Raw genomic sequence first — 19,549 nt, 5'->3', positions numbered from 1 at the left:
GAAACCCTCTTGCATTTGGGAGTTTCAGAGCCTGGGTTAGGTGTTTCATTAATTCTCTTATCGCGTGGCTTAAATTGTCAAGGACATTTTTGCCACATACAGAATAAAGAAAGATGGCCGAGGGGCAGAATCAGAGAATCTCACCCAGAAAAATGTGCACTCATAACAAAACAGTGGAAACTGTAGTAGAAACTAGAATATACTCAGGAGAAAAAAAGAGACAGATCAAGAAAGCCTAGATAAGAAGAAAAACTGGGACAAAGTCCTAGACCTAACTTGGACAGAAATCCCCCCCAAAATATCGGTTCTAGATTATTTTTTGGCGGGGAACTAAGGTGGTGATCTTTAAATATGGAGCTGGTGTACCCCCATGCCAGTGTCTAAACCTTTACATTTCAAGTTAAAAAAGACATTTGGGCTGCGCCACTCTGGCAATTATTGTATTATCTAACAACGTGCTACAGGAGGGGACATATAGTAGATCTTTTGAAAAACTAGTTGAATAATTAGCATTTCAGCTAATAGAATCATATTGGTGTTATAACAGGCACTCTCTCTAAATTTTCTAATGATTCTTCATTGTATTGTACAACAAAGAAAGTTCACCCAGCACACCCTTACCTCCTCCAACAATCCTTACTCGGTGTACAGCCCAGAGAGTCTGTACTCCCAGCACAGTACAGCAAAATATAGTTGAGTGGCACAACAAGTGTAATGTAAGTGGGGCTTGTGTTTATTCACAGGGTGGTCATTTGGAATATATGGAGGGGGGTGAGGTATTTTTTCTTAATGACCACCCTGTGACCCATACAATGAAGAGCAAAAATAGTTGACCTGCACAGCGCCTGACGAAGGGGTACGCCCCTGAAACGTTGCTGCTATTTTTTGAATAAACACGCAGAGGCTAAGCCCCGCTTACATTACACTCGTTGTGCTGGTCAGCTATTTTTGCTCTTCATTGTATGGGTCACAGGGTGGTCATTAAGAAAAAATACCTCTCCCCCCCTCCATATAGGCCAGTGTTGACATAAAGAAAGGGACCTTTTAGAACACATGGTATGTTCGCAGTTATGGTTGTGGAGTAATCAGACTGCCCAGCACAGCTAGAACAAGCTTGGATTAGATTATTCAAAACACGTTTAAAAGAAACAATATATTTTGTACGGCCATTATACTTACATTGCCTTTAACAACATAATTTGAATCATTCTCTATATCCCTGGCCAAACCAAAGTCACAGATTTTGACAACACGTCCGTGGGACACCAGTACATTCCTGGCAGCAACATCACGGTGAATACACTACATCCAACAAAACAGAACATTGATTAGAATGTTGAGTTTATGGAATTTTAGGGGAAAAAGTAGATGTCAGTTACTTACATTCTTAGCTGACAAAAAGGACATTCCTTGGGAGACTTGAAATGAAAAACTCAGAAGGTCATAAAGGTCTAAGGGCAACATGTCATCAGTATCTTTTTCATCAATGAGGGAATCCCCTGGAGAGGAAAAACGTCCCTTTAGTTGTGCCTTCATTCAGTGCCAATTTCCCAGGGTGTTAATTGGCCGCCATCTTGTTTGTGAAATACATACCTTGACTTGAGAGAGAGGAGACCGGTTTCATTTCAACATAACTGTCCGTGCCCTTGCTTAGGAAGCCACTGTCACTGAAATGCAAAGAAAGTGCAGGTTAGATACTGATGTAATGAGTGCATACATTTGTATAAATATTTAATAAATATATATCTCAACCCAAGGTGTTTGTCATACACCGAACCTAGACAACTAAGTGTATTTACCTTTTTATATACTTATGCTCAATAGTCATATTTTTGTAATCGCTTGATGTACTGCTCTGTTCTTCCAGGGATGCACTAAACATTTCATTCATGATTTGTGCTTTCTTCCGCAAGAAGTTCAGCAGGTCTCCATAGTGACAGTACTCTGTGATCACGAGAATCGGGCCTGAAAAGGCAAAATTCTGTGCCATTACTTGCTTGGGTATTAAAGAAATACTATCATTCCATGATTTCGTTATTTTACCTTATTTTAGATTAGAGCTCTTTAGACTTTTGTTACTAACGCAATTTTCATAAAACATTTCAAAATGACAATGGAATTATTGACTTTGCGAAGTTCTTCTATCACAGTTACACTGTTCACTAATATTATATTGTTTCAGAATCAGAATCCTGTAGTTATATAATTTATTTTGCTCAATGAACATGATAGAAAAAGATATGGAATTATTTATTAGGGTGACAGGTCCCCTTTAGGTGCCATGTACAAAGCACTGGGTGCACTGAAAACCCCCAATTGTTCTCCAACTGACCATTGAGCGGTGCAATTTTGTACCCCTTTGTCCCCTCCTTAATAAATGACCCCTGGAAACTTTGAACACTGGAACAAAACCCTGTTCTAGCGATAGGCATAAAGCAGGGCAAAACTGTTGCTTGCAAGAGACTTCACAGTTTTATGCTTTACAAATAAATACGGTTGAGGAGACTGCCTCACACAGACAAAAGCAAACAAAAGGAATTCTGGGAATGAATTCCAGACTCTTAAAAAAATCCCATTTACATGGGTTTATCCTATAGGCTACAGCTCACCCACTGTGTTTGAAGCTGAAGCCAGGACAATAGTTGATCAGATTCCCAACTACAGACCGGTTTCGCCCTTCTTGGGGGCTCATCAGTGTAGTGTAGGGTTTTCTGATCAGCTTAGGTAGAGTCACCGTGTGGTTCTACAAACAAATAAATAAGGTTGAGGAGACAGCCTCACACAGACAAAAGCTTTCCTATGGAAAGCCATTGGGCACCATCACTAATAAAGACTAATTCCTGGTACAGGGTTGGGGGTTGAAAATGATATGCTTATTGTTGGACACACTTAGTAGAAATGTAGAGCTGCAGTTTCCCTTTGCATGGCTCGAACACCACCACTTTCACTTACCTGTTCACCTATGGAGGTACAACATATACATGAGTGCAATTGAAATGTGTATGCTATTTTTATGGGCACCTATACAAGGCCCATTGGTACCTGAAAACAACCCTGGCCCCTAACCTAATTAATATTATCTTACCTCCATGTGTGCAAGCGCCAAGCAGGTTGACAATATTCTTATGGTTGCCAAGATGACTCAGAATTTTCAGTTCTGACATTAAAGCTTCCACCTCATCTGTATGGGCACTGGCTAAAGGGTAAACAACAAGGCTCCATTAGTTACACAACAGCTACTGGTAATATTGTGATGGCAAATTCTGTTAATTTTTATAAGAGTAGCTTAGATAATTTTCTGAGCAAGCATAATATCCAAGGCTTTTGTGATCAACTTATATATATATAAGTGTATAGATAGGTCTGTATAGGTACTGTATATACAGGCTGTTGGGTTAAAGAGCATATGTTACAACTGGCATTATCTTGGGTGCCCAGAGTGTCATTCTTCCCTTGGTGCTAACTTTACATAATTGTTAGATGGCCTTTCCCTTTGCATCCTAAATGAGAATTATGAAAGTTATAGAATACTGCCATTTTGTTTTAAATGTCACCTCTAATTGGCAGACAATATTTAGTATATACTGTAACAGCTCATATAGCCAGTACCTATTACAAACTCAGCAATTAATATGAATTTCAGATCCGTATATCTAATAAATACAAGAGGCTTATGGCTATGGAGCACATGGCTTACGTTTAAGCATCTTCACAGCGACCGTGACTGCCGAATCTTCATTTCCCAGGCCAACAGCAGTAGCTTCCATCACCTTCCCGAAGGCTCCTGCTCCCAGGGTCTTTCCTGTAAAGAAGCCGTAAAATGTCAGTCTTTTATTCCTCCATCAGTCTCCTCCCAAGAGACCTCCTCTGCAGAAGTAGCTCTTTCATACTGATCAAGGGAAGCTGAATGCTGGGGGATTGCCATATGTCACTAACATTTATACCATCCTTTATATATTTATTTTCTTAAATATGAGTTTATTGCGTTTTAATCAACTATGGAATAAGATTTAAATGAGACTAGGGGGGAGATTTACTAATCCACGAACGGTCCGAAGGCGTCCGAATGCGTTTTTTCATAATGATCAGTATTTTTGCGACTTCTTTGTCGCCGTCGCGACTTTTTCGTATATTTTCCGCAACTTTTTCGTCGCCATAGCGAAAAAATTGGATTGGTTTTTCCGCCGTTTACTATTGCTCAATACGAAAAAATCGCGACGGTGACGAATTAGTTGCGCAAAATATGATAAAGTTGCGCCGGGGATGAAAAAGTCCCAACAAATACTAAAAATCGAGACGACGACGAAAAAGTAAATCTGCCCCTAGGTGTTAAATGTACCAAATATGATACCAAAGTGATCAAGAAGGTAAATGTGATACCAAAGTTGATCATTTGTACCATGATAGGTGAACCCAGGACACCAGGTGATTAAAAAGATTTCTCAATGAGTTTGGACTGGTATGTGACCCTAGGGGGGAGATTTATTAAGACACGAACGCTCCGAGCGTATTTTCGCCGACTTTTTCGTACGCCTGCACAACGTTTTTGTACGCTTGCGCAAAAAATTTGGAAAGGTTCTGCCGCTGTTTACAATCGCTTGGTACGAAAATTTCATGACTTTCGGATCGCCAATACGATATTATCGTGACTAATATGATTTTTTCGTAAGCATTTTCGTGATATTTGCGATCCTCAGAAATAATCGTATCCAATCCGAATTTTTCCCATTCGGGATTCGAACTCGTGTTTTAATGAATGTGCCCCTAGGTCTCTCAAATGAAATATGGGGGGTGATTTACCAATGTTCAAATTTGTTTTCACGATTCAAGTTTTTTCCACTAAAACTCCCAAAATTCGAATTATGGCTAAAAAACTCAAATGTCCGATTTTATTAATTTAGATTTTATTAATTTAGAACTTTGGCATCTAAAAGCTTTCAAGTTTCTGTAGAATTCAGTGGGAGTTGTACTAGGAAATATCAAGCCATATTTTCAATTCCAGTTTTTCAAGTTTTTTTTCGAGTTTGTAAACTCACAAATTTGAGGAATTCAAGTTTTTTTTCTTATTTAAAGGGGTTCAAAGGGCTTGGGGTATCAAGTAAGCAATTTAGGGGTACCTAACATTTTGTTTAAAAACAGTAACCCATTAAAGAGGATCTCCCCATGGCTATGAAATGACCTACCAAATTGCAAGTTGGTCCTTGGAAACTCCCATTTATCATTGTATGGGAGCTGAGTTGGGTCGATGCATGTGTAATTGTTACCTTCTGCAGGCTGAATGATCTGCCAGCGGATTTCATATTTTGGTTTCTTGAAAACAAAGCACATGTGAATGTATTTAACAATTATTCCAAAGGGTCATTCACAAACATGGGCAAGTTTAGCCACGCCCTAACACTCAGCCAATCAGATGGTTGGACTTATTATTCTATCTGCACTACATTCTATGTATATGCATTTCTGATCTTCTGAGCTTGAAAAAAATATCAAACAATTTTCAGATATACTCGTATCTGTGTGTGTGTATATTTATTTATAAAAAACTGACTGTACAAAATTGTTGGCTTGTTATATAGTTGAGCGGAACACACATTTGCACCTTACTAAATATGTAAATATATTTTCTCAAGTAAACAGATCTCCTAGTGGTTATTAAATTAAGGTATCTGCAGTGGCGACTTTGGAGAAATGTTTGGCCACAGCAAGCAATATGGCAGCTTCTACTGAAATGTACTGTATAAAAGTAAGATAATTTGCCTTTCCCTATTTGTTTAATTTCTACTTATTGCAAAAAAAGATGTATACTAAGCTCAACATATTTTCTCAAACCCATTGCCTGTGCTGGTTATACTGTGTTTAGTTTCATTTAGTTGATTTAGTTGACTATTATCACACCTCTTTTTCTGTTCCTATTTTCTTATTCTTTTTTTTCCCTAACGTCTGCATTCCTTAATATAGACAGGCTAAGCTGAGATTTCATAAGAGTAGCAGCAATTTCCTGCCTAGCTAGACATGCATCTTTTCCTTCCCTATATCTGCGCCAGTAAAACAACAACATGAAATAACAAAAGTTATTTTTTCTCATTTCCCCCTATTAGGGACGTATCTAGTACTACAAATCCCTATTTTAGCTGGTAGTAACCTTTCCAACACCCATGTCTCTTGTTTGTCCCTATATATTAGGCTTCAGCAAGAAAAATGTATACAGGAGCACTCACTGGTGGACTCGCTGGCGCGCTACACATGCACTGCCCCCGGATGGGGGTATTAGTCCCAAGCATGGAGCAACAGCCAGTCGATTTAAAAATACAAAAATCTTTATTATTGAAGTAAAAGCATCAAAGAAACATAAGAGGCTCAACCGCCAAAGCATAACCTGCTCAGCGTGACGTGTTTCGTGGCCCTCAGCCGAGCAGGGTATGTTATGGGGTTGAGCCCATTATGTTTCTTTGATGCTTTTACTTCAATAATAAAGACTTTTGTATTCCTATATATTAGGCACCTACTGCTACTTATCCCTATAAGCTTGGGCACAGAGATGGAAGCAATGTTCCTGGATCATGTTTATATGGTTTCTTCTTTGAAGCATAGAGCTTTAACTTGCATTTTGGGTTCAGCAATGAACTGTGTCACAGACTTGATTTTAGGAAGTATTCCTAATACTATGCAGTGATTTACATTACAAAATCCTGTCTGTTTTTAACTTTTAGTATGTTACAGAATGGTCAACTGTAAGCCACTTTTCAATTGGTCTTCATTATTTTTTTAATAGTTTTTTTTTTAATTATTTACCTTCCTCTTACCTGTCCCCAGCAGCCCAAAAACTATTGCTCTGTGAGGCTACAATTTTATTGTTATTGTTACTTTTATGACTTATGTTTCTACTCAGGCCCTCTCCTATTTATATTCCAGTCTTTCATTTAAAGCACTCTCTGGTTGCCAAGGTCATTTGAAGCCCAGCAAACTGGATAGCTGCTGAACAAAAAAAAAATACAAATATAAAAAGTAAAGACCCATTGCAAATTGTCTGCGCATCATACTAAAATACAAATACTGCTCATCATACTAAAAATGAACTCAAAGGCAAACAATCCCTTTAATGTAGTGAGTACAGAGATTTCTCTGTAAATTGTTTAATGATACTATGTACTGTAGGTGATGAAATCCAGGGTCGGACTGGGCCACCGGGACACGGGGAAAACCCCGTTGGGCCCCCGGCGGCCCAGACCCGACCCTTGCCGATGCTCCCTGTGCCCGACCGTTCCTCCCCTGACGCGTTAAATTTACGTACGCTTAGGGGAGGACATTGGGTGGGGGACCCTGTGGGGGTTAGGGGGCCCCTGGGAGGGGGCTTAGGGGACGCGGCCGGCAGGGGCACCTGCACCCCCAGGCCACCCCCCAAACCCTGATGAAATCCCCAAATTCTTGGCAGTTTTACTAAATGGTTGTAATATTTGCTGTGTACCCTGCTTTTTTATACCCAATCATATCACTGACCTGTTGCCAATTGCTGCAGTGCTATACCAAGTGTGTTTTTCCTTTTAAGCATTACACAACTTTTTCAGGCTTTTGTTGCCCCTGTCCCAACATTTTTGAATCTTGTTGCTGGCATGAAATTCAAAGCATAAGCATTTATATAAATAAGCCCACAAAATAAGCCCACACGTTAGACCAACTGTTGAATGATGCTAGAAGTTGTAGTTTTTCAGCAGCTAGAATGCACCAGACTGGACATCCCTGCCATAATAGATATGATGATATTTTCTGACTGGACAATCCCACTAGAGCAGAGTGATGGGTAAGATTACATATTTTACACAACCAACACAGACATACCTGCTGGTATTTGTAATACAGGAAGGCTGACAACACAATAAATATTCCTGCTAGAATCAGAGATGATATCACAATAGGTGTAAATAATTTTTCCTGGTCTGGACGGCTCGCTGGAAATAAAATGGAGCATATTACAATTGTGAATTGACACCATAAATTGACATAAGTGACAAAAATAGAAATGGGTTAAGGCTAAAGATAACCATACACTATATTCTAGTACACAAGTTCAAGTTCTTGATTAAGTATTATGAATGCAGAGTCATGGAAGCCAAGAATGCACTGGCCTTGCACTACTCAGACAACAACAAAGGGACTTTGACAACTGCATAGTAAACATATTTAGGTGGAATTGGGTACGGCTCAACTATTGTCCCAAAAGGCCATTGGGCACTAAAGCTAAATACCAATTCTTATTAGGGGCAACTGCAATTTAATTGCTATGAAAAATGCAACATGTTCACCAAGTTCACCCTTTTGCACAAGTAAATCCTAGAAAACATTTAGTTGATCCAAAGAAACACAAAATAAAATCTGGAACTTGGTTCACATGCATTTGTGACTCAAAAATGGCAACTGGACCAGTCCCTGAACCAATATTTTACTAAATAATAATAATGAGAGATTAACCACCATATATCAGACTCTGCAGCAATGGCAGGGCCTGTACCGGGGGGTCTGCAGGTACACCCCCACCCCATCAGCTTTTACTACTTTTACTTTGATACCCCCTGGAAGATTTTTGCAGTTGTTTCCTTGTAAATTGGTATTTGTTTGGTTGCTTAAAAATGTGTCTAATAGGAACTTTTGTATTTTTCTCACATACAACCCTACTTTAGCATTAGCACGATGGCAGTCCATCCATAAATTTGCCTTCAGGGGCCCAACAATTAACTTTTTGCCCTGGGTCCATCAGCTTTTTAAAGTTGCAGTGCCTTATGGGGAACTCTAAGATTCTCTCGGTGTTTAGAATTTCAGCAGAGACCACATGTCCAACTTACTTTCAAATGTCCGTGGTAATTCCATTTCCCTAGAGTCCTCTCCTACCGAGTTAAAAGCCTTGCAGACAATGGATGTGATGTTCTGCGTGACTGTTAAATGACTTTCTACTATAATGTTATAATTTGTCATAGGTTGCTTTATATTTTCATGGCAAATTCTGGGAAAAAAGAACAGACAGTAATTAATACTAGTGTTATTACTAGTGTTAGACTATGACATTCATGGTTTGGGCTCAATCTGCTAGAACATAAGCCACATATTGTATAGCATTTTCTTTTGTGATATTAAGGCCTGGAGGGACACCTGGACAGCAGTTTCTGGGCCCCATCCCTCAGTGTTTCTCTGCCGTTGGGCCTGCCACATGGGCATCCCCTGGTCCTACTGCTAGCTGGCAGGTAAGGTAATATCTACTGTAGTCTCCACTGGTGCTTTAGAAAGGCCTTCTGTTTTAGTTAAAGGAAAGGGGCGATCATTTAGTTGTTTGGGAATTCAAGATTTCTTATGGCAGCAAGGACAATATATTTCTGTCCAATAAACTGGGTGAATGTCTACAGAAGTGATATTACCCAGACTAAAATTGTTGCCTACTGTGCCCACTATTAAGGTATGGGGTTGCCATATTTTGTGGAAAATCACTTAAAGACACCAGCCTTCCTATCTGTTTTTTTCTTTCCTACAGTATATAATAACATTGACATCCAGTGTACGACATAGTGCCATCACCTTTTCTGGCCACTAGGCACTTTTGCTAATAAGTACAGTTGTTGTTGTGCCATGCTCTGAGGAATTTAATGTGTGCAGCGAGCCAGAAGCGGATACAGGGCTACTCACTTATTTTCGGAACACTTAGACCATTCAATTTTGGGTAATGGATATCCAGATGCTGTGCAAGTATAAGTATTATTAATTGACCACATTTTATTAACCACAGGTGGGCCTGCAACACAGATAAAAATCAGATTAAAGCTTTCATACATTGTCCACTTAAATATGCCATAAAAAACCTAAAGCGGTGTCCAAATGCAAACCCCAGTACTACAATGCCACAACCCTATCTACTGTGTCTCTATTTCACGTGAGGTATAAAATGGCATGCAGTAATAGTGAAAGGGTAGGTTATGAGTTCACCAGGCATGGATTCACAGTGAAATTCTGCATTTTGGCATCAGCCAATTTTTTCACGAAGTGGCGTCAAATTGGGCTCGGTTGTGTCCAAAACAGGCACCGTCATGGCAAATTAGGCGCATCAAAAAATTCAGGTGTGTTAAAAAAGTTACGTTTCGCTAATTTTCTGCAGAAATAGGACAGATTAGCTCATCACTAGTTATGAGGTATAGAGTCCTCTCTTGGCATTTCCCTTCATAGAGCGGAAAATTGTGTCCAGAATTTTGGGGGAACAAGCCCTACAGAAATCCAAGTATGGAATCCTGCAACATTAGCGTTAGATTTCTACGCTGAGATGCTGTAGAGCAGTGATCTCCAACCAGTGGCTAGTGTTCACCACCCCCTTCAATGTTGCTCCCAATGACCTCAGGTTAGGAGTCCATTTTTACATTTCTGGCTTGGAGGCAAGTTTTGGAAGCACAGAGACACAGTTTTACTCCAAACAGAGCCTCCTGCAGGCTAGCAGTCCCCATGGGGCTACCAAATAGCCAATCACAGCCAATCACTTATTTGACACCCCCAAATAACTTTTTTCATGCTTGAATGGCTGATTAGTAAAAAAAAGGTTGGGGATCCCTGCGGTAATTTATGACCACAAGTGCAGGTGCAATTCTGCATCATGTTTCAAAATTGCACATTATGGTAGAACATCGCAAGGACATTGTAGATAACATTTTCTGAGTTTGGATTTGGAAATCAATGTTATGATCAGTGAAGAATGATTCATTTAGAGCCCTCACTATAAGCTTACTATATTACTATGTTATTTATGCTTGAGCACGGCATACATAAAAATAAAAAAAGTTGTAAAGAATTAATTGCACTATTTTTAATGGTGTGTTTATTCTTTATTGCCTAAAATTTACACTACTATTTTATATACATCAGAGTTGGTATTACAAATTCACGGATAAAAAAATACTACCATAATACATACATGATTTTTGTTAAGCTCTTTTTACTCCAGAATTGCATACCTTGCTATACATAAGCCAAAGAATTATTCCAATAAGAAAATCTCTAGAACTTACGGTTCAAGACTATTTTGAAAGCCAAAGAGGCGTTAGCTCTTGCATTCTGTGCGGTGAAGGTATAGGAGCCTTCTTCATATTCCAATATCCGATTTAGCTGCAAGATAGTCACATTCCTGAAATAAACAACGAAAAACTCGGATAAAATGTCTTTTTTTTTGCAGTGAATTCCATTTTATATTTCACTTTATATTCAATGTAACTATGTTAAAAAGGAATATAGCTAGAGATGCTGAATTTACTGTACGAACAGAGAGATTTAGTAGTCTATGACACATGTCTTCAAAGCTGACCATAGCAGCTCCCAATTTTCTGAGCATGTTAGGCTGTCTTTAGAGTCAATGACACTGCACATGCTCAGTGTGATCTGGGCAGCTGTTGAAAACTAAGCTTAGGGGGTTATTTTGTGATTTGGTCCCTAAGCTCAAGTAACTGACATAGAACACACTGTGAATCAACAGAAAACAAGATAGGGAGCTAATGGTGGCAATGATCTCGACTATTAGGACTGTGGTGGCCTTGGATTGGAACAAAAGCCAAAAACATAAGGTGCTGCCTTTCTAGACTAATGATGTCCTTGACAATAAAGTCAGTGACCTGCAGACCTGCTCTTCTCTGTAGTGAGGTTATTAATAAACAATAAGCAAATTTGGAGATAGGGTGTTACCCATGCAAACCCATCAGATGTTTGTTTTCATTGTTCTACCTGCAGCAGGCTAAGAAAAGCTAATCACTGATTGGTTGCTATGGTTTACTGCCCAGGTGCAAATTTGCCCAGTGTTTCTAAATTAGCCCCAGTGATTCTAGGGGGCTGATTTACTTACCCACGAACGGGTCGAATGGAGTCCGATTGCGTTTTTTTCGTAATGATCGGTATTTTGCGATTTTTTCGTATGTTTTGCGATTTTTTCGGATTCTTTACGAATTTTTCGTTACCAATACGATTTTTGCGTAAAAACGCGAGTTTTCCTATCCATTACGAAAGTTGCGTAAAAAGTTGCGCATTTTTCGTAGCGTTAAAACTTACGCGAAAAGTTGCGCATTTTTCGTAGCGTTAAGTTTTAACGCTACGAAAAATGCGCAACTTTTCGCGTAAGTTTTAACGCTACGAAAAATGCGCAACTTTTTACGCAACTTTCGTAATGGCTACGAAAAACTCGCGTTTTTACGCAAAAATCGTATTGGTAACGAAAAATTCGTACAGAATCCGAAAAAATCGCAAAACATACGAAAAAGTCGCAAAATGTTCGTTTTCAAGTCGGAACTTTTCCAATTCGGGTCGGATTCGTGGGTTAGTAAATCAGCCCCTAGGTCTTTAACTCTTACCCAAAACTATTATTCAACACTCAACCATAAACGTGAAGAGGGGTTCACTTTCTGACCCTAGCTATCAGAAGTTTGTGGGAACCCCATTGCATATTAAAGCTGCCTTGGGGTTTTCTGATACAAATATTGGTGGTGATATCATGAGTTATAGACTATGCTGAGTGATGCCAATTGGTTCCCATTACTCTGCTTGGTGATGTCATGTGTCCCATGATTTACTGAAACCCATATTATAAAAAAAAACTATTAGAATCACTTTAATGTTTTGTGACTTATAAAAGCTTCCAGTTGTGTTGCCTTTATATAATCACAGAACTCCTTGGTGACTTCTAATAACCTTATATTTTACAACATTATTCTCCATATTGATTCTAATCCTGAACATCTTGTCCTCAGATTGTATAAATGTTTCAATATGAGCAGAAATGGATGTTTGTTCAATGAAATTCAGTAAGTCACTCAAAAACTGCATCTGCCCACGGATTAGGCTGATACTGCGAGAGCCACAGATGCTGCCTATATTCATATCATATCAATGGGTTTTAATTCGAAGACAATGAGATGTAGTAGTGAGTCAGACCTGTAATGCCCATCCGGTTTCACCACTGCTTGTGAGGACACATTTGATTGGTTTCCATGGTTCTCATGTATCCAAGCCCAGGACAACTGACTTGGATATGCATCAATAAGGATCGTTATGTTGGTACTTTCTCCAGCTCTTAGCGTTATCCTGTTGTTACCTAACGTAGTGAGGCGTACATAGCCTTCCTCTATAGGGGACAGAAAGAAGGAAAAAACAGCAGCTATTTAGAGATCCTTCAATCAGTTGAATTTAGCTATTCAGGACTTATAATTGAATTTGCTTTTCAATACCCCAAATCCAAAGCAATTGTCTTAAAGGGGACCTGTCACCCTAAGAAATAATTCCAAATTCTTTTCTGTCATGTTAGTTGAGCAAAATAAACTTTACCTATACTATATAAATTATTTATTTTTTTTCCCTTCGGTCTTGGAATTTACAGTCACAGCAGGCAGGCAGGTGCCATTTTGTGAACACTTATTAAGGCAAGCTTTGTATAACCCCAAAATCGTATGCATTTTCCATCTAGATGATATCTAGGAAGTGCTGAATGAAAAGTTAAAGTGATTGTAATTAAAAATCTGAGATGTCAATCATATATTGCCTGCCCCGCCTCTCAACCACAGAGGCGGGGCAGGCAATATATGATTGACAGCTCCAGTTCCAGCTGGGTTTCATGTTTAATTTTTAAAGGACTTTTATTATACAGTTTTTTATGTGTGGGTATCTGATATCCTTATAAATTATGTTTATTGATGTCATCAGTTATAATCGGTGCTTAGTGATGTCATTACTGTCACCTGACTTACTGAAACTTGTGTATTATTATAAATAATGCATCCCCTGTTGTAAAATATGAGGCTATTACAATATCTTTAGATGACCAGTTTTCTCTTTTAATTGAATGAAGAATTCAATCTTGTGACTGAAACTCAGCGCTTTCTGTGGCACTGATTTATATTAGAATAAAATTCAAATTTTCCAGTACGTACAATTTACAGTACAAGGGTGTGTGGAAGAGAGAAACACTCTCCCAGTCACAAATAGAGTTTATAATAACTAACATTGGCAACTGGAGCTAATACAGGTATGGGATCCATTATACAGAAACCCATTATCCAAAAAATTCAAAATTACTGGAAAGCCATCTCCCACAGAATCCATTTTAAAGGACACGTAAATCCCCCACAAAAAATGTAATCAGTGAACAGCCTCTGGTTCAGTTAATGTTTAAATGATTTTTTTGTAGACTTAAGGTATTGAAATCCCTTATCCAGAAAACCATGACCATTCTGGATAAGAGGTCCCATACCTGTATTACTTTCGTAATTTCACCCAAGCAGGTGACCAGTACATGTACCTTTTGATTGGTTGATATGGGTTTCTAGATCAGCTCAATACTTTGCAATTTGTATAACCTTATTCCATAATCTCTGTTTTGTCATATAGGAACAACATTACCTATCACATGCAGAGACGTAGAAATTCTCTTCAGTTGTGATGCGTATGATGGGTAGTATCCTATGCATGTGTAGTTCCCGCTGTCAGTGAAGTTCACTTTATGGATATATAAGGTGGAAGTGGTAGTCCAGTCCATCAGAGTAAGCCTTGTTGTATTGGTGACTGTATACTTGAAAATATGAGAGAATACATATTTGTAACACTGATATAGGTCAACTATCATAGTCTCTAGTCACTATTACTCTAATACTATCACTATAATAAATGTATTCTGTTATTCAAATAGACTGTAAGTGAAGGTATTTACATCTGTTGCAGGGGTTTCCCATCGGAGTACAGGTAACACTTTACCAGTTGCTTTGCAGGTGATTTTGAATGCTTCTCCTTTTATTCGAATGTCATTTTGAGGTTCCATAGTAACATTGGGAGGTAACCGTGGCACTATAAAGGATACAAAAGGAAATATTCACATATGATATAAAGTGCGTACTAGTGTAATATGAGAAAAAAAAGCATAGAGCGAAAAAAGACACAATAAATCTGCTTCCAAAAGATCTTTATTACTGATAGTATCTAGAAGAATTAAGTCTAAAACAACTGGACTTTTCTGAGTTTTTCTTGAAAACGTTTCACCACTCATCCGAGTGGCTTCTTCAGTTCAAATGACTGAAAAATCTGGAAAAACCATCCCTGAACAGAGGAGGGGGCCTGAGACACCGCTTGTCACCAACATACAATGCCGCTTTGACATCCTTACCCCGGCGGTTTCACAACAGTTCACAGTTCCAGTCATGTACTTTGAAGGATTAACACCTTCATCAATGAGGATCATGGTACCATTGTGACTGGATCATACCTTCTTACACCTGTCAGTTTCAGCCAACACCTAACTGAACAAGTTCAATGGAACCATTGTGATTGGATGTCTGTGTCTGTACTACCATCAAGAGTTTAAATACCGGGGAATTCCCTACCAGTCATTTGAACTGAAGAAGCCACTCGGATGAGTGGTGAAACGTTTTCAAGAAAAACTCAGAAAAGTCCAGTTGTTTTAGACTTAATTCTTCTAGATACTGTATATCATGACCTGGATGAATGAGAATCTTCATAGACTTTATTACTGATAGGCCAGTAGCTGAAGATCAAGTTGCTCTATAAAAGGCAGGGTACTCAGGGTCTAGTCATAAGAGCAAGATTTTGGCTCCAACAGACCATTAATGCTATATGTTACATGGCTGATATGGGCTTCTAGTTTTGAAGCCAATGTAGAACCTCAGATTACACTGATTTGTGAGTTCCTCAGTGTAACATTTCTATTTTTTATCACAACTTTCTTAAAGTCGGCATCCAAAGGTGTTTGAACTTGCCTGCACTAGACTCACAATGAATATTTATCCATTTCATTGAACAATAACTGAAGAGTTAAATAATCTCAATTTACCTTGTGGGGCTCTATGAAGCCATCCTCAACAGCAAATGCAGGTAAAGCATCTCCTATCAGATCTTATATTCTCCTACACTTCTACTGCACAAGAACATCAAATACCTTTTTGAGGGTAAAAGAGGCACAGAACAATATAGCTTAGGATTTATGAGTGAGTAGCACTGGGGGCTGTAACTTAAGGATGAAGACACACAGAGCTATTTAGTAGCAGCTACTTGTCATGGCTGGAAACGCCAGAAAATCCCCTGCCATAGACAATACCTCTGAATTGCCTCTGCTAAAACACACATAGACACAATTACATAGTAACATAGTTACATAGGGTTGAAAAAAGACCAGAGTCCATCAAGTTCAACCCATCCAAGTAAACCCAGCACACACAACCCACACCTACCAATCTATACACTCACATACATAAACTATATATACAACCAGTAATACTAATTGTAGATATTAGTATCACAATAGCCTTGGATATTCTGCTTGTTCAAGAACTCATCCAGGCCCCTCTTAAAGGCATTAACAGAATCTGCCATTACCACATCACTAGTTGTCTATTTCAGTAGGCGTGACAAGTAGCTGCTACTAGTAGCTCTGTGTGTCTTCATCTCTAAGAGACAGAGGGCTACTCACTTTGGAATTAGTAAAACAGCCTCCAGCCATTACATTAGATCAAACCTACATGGTTACACCTAAAGTTTGCCATGAGTATTAACCAGTGATACCCATGCAAATAGGCAGTTATACTCACAATGTTATGCCAAAGAAATTCAAAAAACTAAATTCAATAGATTATTTTCTACCCTGTAGTAAAATAAATTTAGATTTTAAGTTTTAACAAACCTTCAATTACAAAAAGCCTCATTTCTAGAGACTTTCTCACATGGCCATTCACTGTGGCTTTACAGATATACATTCCATCATTTTCCATCTGCACCCCATGAATAGTAAAGCCTTTATGATAATCAAATGATATGTTGGCTGAGTTTAATGAGGAGGACTCCAGCTGAATGTTAGCGCGTGGGATAGATGGATCTGTTATCAAGCAGGGTAGAACCACATCTTTGCCTTCTTCCATTTTAACCACGGTGCCTGAGAAGGTGCTCCAGCTATAGCTTGTGTCTAGTGAAGAAAATACCAGAAAGGATTAGTTTAATAGTTTAATGCCTTTGGGCATGTGTATCTGAAATGCTGGGGCCTGTTTTGAATCTCAGTCTGGGCCTATTACCATTTTTCATCAGAAGAAATCCCACATAAGCCCTGTATCCAAGCATCAATGGCAGGGATCCCCAACATTTTTTACCCATAAGCCACATTCAAATGTAAAAAGGAGCAAAAATAAATATGGGCTGTAATTGGATATTTGTTAGCCCCTATGTGGACTGGCAGCCTACAGGGGCTTCTTTTTGGCAGTACAATGGTTTTTATGCAACCAAAACTTGCCTCCAAGCCTGGAATTCAAAAATAAGCAGCTGCTCTGAGGCCACTGGGAGTAATATCCAAGGGGCTGACTAACGAGCCACTGATTGGGGGACCTCCGCTCTATTTAGAGGAAAGACTTCAAAAGTGTCCTACCTTTGCAATACACAATTGATTATGGGTCTTATTTTTGAAAAACCATTGTAGATAGATGATTCCAATCAACCCACAAGGATTTAAAGTTTTGTCATTCTATAGCACATGAGATGAATTTGGACCTTATTGTATTGTATTTATTATGACACTTGTCCTCCCTGTGTGTAATTGTGTATATTGTAAGATTGTACAGCGCTGCGTGTCCTTGTAGCACTTTATAAATAAAGTTATACATACAGTACATACATACCTATTCAAACTGAGTGCATTTTAGTAATTGATGTTTGCAGAAATAGTTAATTCAAAAAATATTGATATGGATATTTTTTTAAAAAACAATTGCACTGCATAATCTCATATATGGAATTTAACATCCCAGACTATTGATGATTTCTAAATATCAAAACTGAAATATAACTTTTGAAATTAATTTGATAATTATAGAATTGGTCATTTAGATAGGTTCCACAGAGTTTGAATGCCTGCGGATCCACCAATCCTTTATAAATCTGCCCCTTGTTTTACCCATTTATTTCTATAAGACTCCCCTAGATTGTAAGCTCTTTGGGAGAGAAATCTTCTTCAATATTATTATAAATACAATACAGATACTCAATGTTAGCCCCCCATTAGTATTACCATCCTAGACTGTGAATGTAAAAAGGACAAAGATGTTGAGCATTGTTATACCTGTAAGCTTAAATAAATAGCCCCTTTTGCCAGCATGTGGGGCAGTCATTGAAAGAACTTGACAGTATTGGTGGAAGGTGAAAAAGCTTGTGCAGTTGACAAAAATGATTGATATTTACCTTTGACATATAAGTGCACCGATGCCATTCCAGAATACCGGGTGTCATTGTAAACACACTTGTAGCTTTTGGTTTCCTTATAAGTGGCTGACTTTATTTCCAGCACTGAAATGGTTTCCGATTGCTTAACAATCCATTTGGTTGATTTCCTTATGTCCCATTTTACAGTTTGATTGCCTGAGCACGTAAGAGTAACGCGATCCCCAGGACTGACAATTATCTCTCCTCCCTCCTTAATCACAGGGGTGGCCATGCCTGCCAATGGAAGAAATTCATTCATAATGAAAATATCATAAAACATATTTTTTTTATAATTACAGAAATACTGCAGTTACAAAAACTCAGTTCATTACATCTAAATATTACAAAGCTTTTTTTATGTGTAAGAATAGGATAATAAACGCCAAAACATCCTCAAACATTTCAGGTACTGTTGAGTTATTGCTGTTTTTAACTCAAAATAATGTGGTTGTCCCAGTAGAAACAAGTTTGTCCAACTTTAGGGGCTTAACTATATACATATATATAATATTGCTTGTTTGTTTTTTTTGGGGTATTCTGTATATGTTTGGACATGGTATGCAACACAAATTCTCAGAGACCAACCTCTCTTCCAAGAGGACATGAGCAGTTACTTTTGGTTCAAAAGCCATCAGAATCCCAGCATGCAAAGTCACTTCACATGTCTAGTGTAGTAAGTTCATGTTATGTGTTTCATTCATTCGGAAAAATAATGAAACAGAAGTTATAGGGGGCCATCCTTACATCTGTGAGAAGGCCCACAGTAAGTGTTGGTTGGCAAAACATCAGTCCACCTATCCACAATGGACCACCATTCTATCTGACCAATCAAATGTAACCATTCTATAGGGCAAAAAACTAGACAGCAGCACATTGAGATAAAGGACAAAACTGCTGGGGTATTATTTGTTAACGTTGCACACATTTGCACATGGGCAGTAACACATAGCAACCAGACAGTGCTTAGCTTATTATCAGCCGGTAGGACAATAAAAGCACTAGGTTGCATTTGGTTACTGCCCGGGTACAAATATACACATATATTTACATCTGTGAACCAGAATCCATCTTTTTTCCCTGTTAAGGCCTATTGCACACATTGTATTCTCCACTTGATCAAATTCTTGTTTTCTGTCTGAAATCAACCTGTCACTACTAGTAATAGTCGGATTCCACTGAACTAAATGATGAGAACAAATGGCCACAGTTGGCTCTGCTCCTTTGGCTGACATACATTGATGACAAGTATGCCCCATGTACCATCGGCCTAAATGTCCAGAAACACCAAAAAATGAATGGG

At 38.6% G+C, this 19,549-nt stretch overlaps 1 protein-coding gene across 1 annotated transcript in view; it reads right to left on the bottom strand.

The window, feature by feature from the left end:
* The window catches only part of csf1r (colony stimulating factor 1 receptor), a 41,321-nt gene that overhangs the window by 5,037 nt on the left and 16,735 nt on the right, over nucleotides 1–19,549 (bottom strand). The window contains exons 2-17 of the mRNA NM_001008180.1: nucleotides 18,229–18,483; nucleotides 16,688–16,966; nucleotides 14,708–14,841; nucleotides 14,401–14,569; nucleotides 12,940–13,129; nucleotides 11,034–11,149; nucleotides 9,670–9,775; nucleotides 8,838–8,995; nucleotides 7,837–7,946; nucleotides 5,184–5,310; nucleotides 3,698–3,802; nucleotides 3,086–3,196; nucleotides 1,800–1,965; nucleotides 1,594–1,667; nucleotides 1,384–1,499; nucleotides 1,180–1,302 (exon numbers count right to left, since the gene is read on the bottom strand). Coding sequence (NP_001008181.1) covers nucleotides 1,180–1,302; nucleotides 1,384–1,499; nucleotides 1,594–1,667; nucleotides 1,800–1,965; nucleotides 3,086–3,196; nucleotides 3,698–3,802; nucleotides 5,184–5,310; nucleotides 7,837–7,946; nucleotides 8,838–8,995; nucleotides 9,670–9,775; nucleotides 11,034–11,149; nucleotides 12,940–13,129; nucleotides 14,401–14,569; nucleotides 14,708–14,841; nucleotides 16,688–16,966; nucleotides 18,229–18,483 — 2,339 coding nt within the window. The remainder of the gene's footprint in view (nucleotides 1–1,179; nucleotides 1,303–1,383; nucleotides 1,500–1,593; nucleotides 1,668–1,799; nucleotides 1,966–3,085; nucleotides 3,197–3,697; nucleotides 3,803–5,183; nucleotides 5,311–7,836; nucleotides 7,947–8,837; nucleotides 8,996–9,669; nucleotides 9,776–11,033; nucleotides 11,150–12,939; nucleotides 13,130–14,400; nucleotides 14,570–14,707; nucleotides 14,842–16,687; nucleotides 16,967–18,228; nucleotides 18,484–19,549) is intronic.

The sequence above is a fragment of the Xenopus tropicalis genome, chromosome 3, assembly GCF_000004195.4.
Source record: "Xenopus tropicalis strain Nigerian chromosome 3, UCB_Xtro_10.0, whole genome shotgun sequence".
In the NCBI taxonomy this organism is placed as follows: domain Eukaryota; kingdom Metazoa; phylum Chordata; class Amphibia; order Anura; family Pipidae; genus Xenopus; species Xenopus tropicalis.
This window is presented reverse-complemented; position numbering and strand designations above follow the sequence as displayed.